Source organism: Nicotiana tabacum, chromosome 22 (assembly GCF_000715075.1).
Source record: "Nicotiana tabacum cultivar K326 chromosome 22, ASM71507v2, whole genome shotgun sequence".
NCBI classification, from domain to species: domain Eukaryota; kingdom Viridiplantae; phylum Streptophyta; class Magnoliopsida; order Solanales; family Solanaceae; genus Nicotiana; species Nicotiana tabacum.
In genome coordinates, this window is record NC_134101.1 from 224,586,699 (window position 1) to 224,589,728 (window position 3,030).

At 32.9% G+C, this 3,030-nt stretch overlaps 1 protein-coding gene across 1 annotated transcript; it reads right to left on the bottom strand.

Annotated features, from left to right (window-relative positions):
* Positions 1-233: 233 nt before the first annotated feature.
* Positions 234-2,753, bottom strand: LOC107812969 (premnaspirodiene oxygenase-like). Its single transcript, XM_016638164.2, has 2 exons — positions 1,819-2,753; positions 234-1,173 (listed from the first exon to the last, which is right to left on the bottom strand). The coding sequence occupies exons 1-2, from the start codon at positions 2,695-2,697 to the stop codon at positions 553-555; spliced, it is 1,500 nt and encodes a 499-aa protein (XP_016493650.2). The 5' UTR covers positions 2,698-2,753; the 3' UTR covers positions 234-552.
* Positions 2,754-3,030: the final 277 nt, after the last annotated feature.

The following is a 3,030-nucleotide window of genomic DNA, read 5'->3' on the forward strand; positions in this document are numbered from 1 at the left end:
TTTTCTTTGATAAGCAATCATAACTATGATGACCAGTGTGATCACTAGTTCATTTTTGCTTTTATTGTGTTGTTCAGTTAACCAGCTCTAAAAATTGCTATGAAGAAAATATGGAGGTACATATATAAACTGCATCAATGCAAACTTGAAGTATACAAGGTAACATATTTAGTAGAATAAGGAATCCATATTATAAAAGTAAACAGGTAAATAAAATCCTACCTCACAAGGAATAGATTCACCACCTTAAAATCTCACATAGCCCAAAAGATCAAAAGTATACAAACAGAATATGATGACACCATCAATTGATCTCCTCTTCATAATACAAGGATGTAAGTATATTCTATTCCAAAATATAAAAACAACAGAAAATCTTATTGGACATCTTGTGTCGAAAACTATAGTGGCATATTTCTATATGAAAGAAGACACAAAATATTAGAAATAGGTAAATACCAAAACAGCAAAGGAAGAAAGTACAATGGTGGGGTTGACAACGAAATTCAATTGCAAGATTCTTCTTTTAAGAAAAGGTTTGACGCCATGAGATCACTCTTGACAATGTTGATAAGGAGTAGCGATCAAGTGTAGGTCATTCTTTGTAGTACAAGCTGCTCCAGGCGCCTCGGTCAAGTCCAGTTCACTTGGATTGATTCCAGTTGGGAGTTTCCAGTCAAAGTGATACAACAGTTGAGCCAGTGGAAAATAAACATTTGCTAAACCAAATGACATTCCAGGGCAAATTCTCCTTCCGCTACCAAAGGGAAGATATTCATAATTATTACCAATATAATCCATAGAGTTGTGTTCAAATCTCTCAGGTTTAAAGCTTTCTACGTCATCCCAATATTTTGGATCTCTTCCCATTGCCCAAGCATTAATCACGACTTTTGTTTTCAATGGAATAGTGTAGCCGTTTAAGTCTGTTTCTTCTCTACATTCTCTTGGAAGCAAAAGAGGTAGTGGAGGATGGAGTCTGAAAGTTTCTTTAATGACCATCTTTAGGTATTTGAACTCCTCGACATCAATTTCATCAAAAGTTTCTTTCCCTCTCAAGATTTTTCTTACCTCTGCTTGAGCTTTGGAAAATACACTTGGATTCTTCATCATTTCGACCATGGCCCAATTAATTGTTGTTGATGAAGTTTCTGTTCCCCCACCAAAGAGGTCCTTCATTTTCGAGGAAGTTACAATATTCATTTCTCTTACAAACTTCATGACAAATTTCTACTGAAATATTCAAATAACATATTTGTACTACGTTTGTGCTACTACCTTTATTCTACACCTAAAGGAACTTTTAAATTTTCAATGACAAAAACCCAAAAAAAAAAATTATCATGTTATTTTGCTACTTGTTTCGTTATCCTAATGCCAAGTTGTGGTGATTGAAATAACATTTGTTGTAATTTTCAAATGTGTAAATTTTATGACGAAAGTAAGATTAGTTGTCCTAATTGGAAGCTAACTAAAGTGACTCTTTAAGTACAAAAATTAATTATGCAATTTGAGAACGTTAGTATTAAACATAAATCATAATGCTTCATCAATTTCACTTTATATGGCACGGTATAACTAGATACAAAGTTTAAGAAAGACAGAAATGATTTTCGAACTTGTGGTATTAAATATGTCATGAAATTCCCGTGGCTATAAAAACATGTCATTAAAGATAAAATAAGAAGTTTAAAGTTAAATTATTTCTTATATAGAAATATGTCATTCTTTATGGAATAGAATAAAAACAAGTCCCACAAAATAGAATAGAAGGAGTACTAATAATGAAGATAGAAATATGCAGTATATAGTACTTACAAAAATGATAGCTTTGATGTTGTCGTTAGTGATTGGAAATTGAAGGCCTCCCTCTTTCATAAGTCTTAGCAGTACACCAATTATACCTTCACCTCCTGATTCACCATCGCTCTTTGAAGTCTTCTTGTGCTCATTGATGATATTTTCAAGAATGGCATCTATTTCATTGTGTATATTCATAACTTTAGCCTTCATTCCAGTGAGCACATGAAGAAACTTCAGTGAAGGGAATATATCAGCCACATCAAACCCTTCTATTAAGTGTGACACTTTTTTGACTAGTTCTACAAATTCGTCTTGCTTCTTATATTCTTGTCCAAATGCTGATCTACATGTCATAGAGTTTGTGAAAAGAGCAATCCTTTTTGTTACATTAACTGGCTTACCAGAAGATGATCGAAAAAATTCAATCATACGATGAACTTCATCTTGTCTAATTGAGTTGAATGACTTGACAGTTTTGGCACTGAGCAATTCCAAGAGACAAATTTTACGCATTTGTCTCCAGTAATTGCCATAAGGTGAAAAGGCAATGTCCGTCCCATTATAACATACAATCTTGGCAGCTACAAGTAAAGGCCTATTTGCAAAAGCGAGGTCATGAGTTTTTAGTACTTCTTTTGCCATCCCAGGAGAACTAATAACAACCAGAGAAACTTCGCCTAGTTGAAGGTGCATAATTGGTCCATATTTTTTGGCTAAATCTCTAAGGACATGATGTGGAAGTCCACCTAGCATATGAAGCATGCTTCCAAGAATAGGTAATTTCCATGGACCTGGAGGCAATCTTTTGGTTTGGCTATTGGAATTCTTCCATTTCTTAAATAAAAAGAGGAATGACACAAAAAGGAAAAGGGAAAAGAAGTTGAAGAACTGCATTTTGGGAGGGAATTAAAGGGGGGATTATTTGACTTGATAGGTTCTGCAAACTGTTGTTGCAAATATATGCTCTTTTATAGGCATTTCGTTTAGGCAAGAAAATTTTCTTTTCAAACGAATAAAAGGCAAATATAAGTACTTATTAAAAAATTTTAAAGTCTTCAATTTATAAGGACTTATTTAAAAATAAATACCGAAATATAAGAAATTACTCTAACTAGTTATATAAAAAAAAAATAGTTAAGAACCAGGCATACATAAATTCTCCACAAATGTTAATATATTTTAAATTTTACACCAAATATATATAATTAACGTCCAAAACTAACAAGG

Bases quoted from the DNA above. Each gene is read 5' to 3' on its own strand.
- LOC107812969 (XM_016638164.2), bottom strand. From the start codon at position 2,697: ATGCAGTTCTTCAACTTCTTTTCCCTTTTCCTTTTTGTGTCATTCCTC. The intron at 1,174-1,818 runs GTAAGTACTATA...TCGAAAATGAAG, and splicing joins ACATCAAAGCTATCATTTTT to GACCTCTTTGGTGGGGGAAC.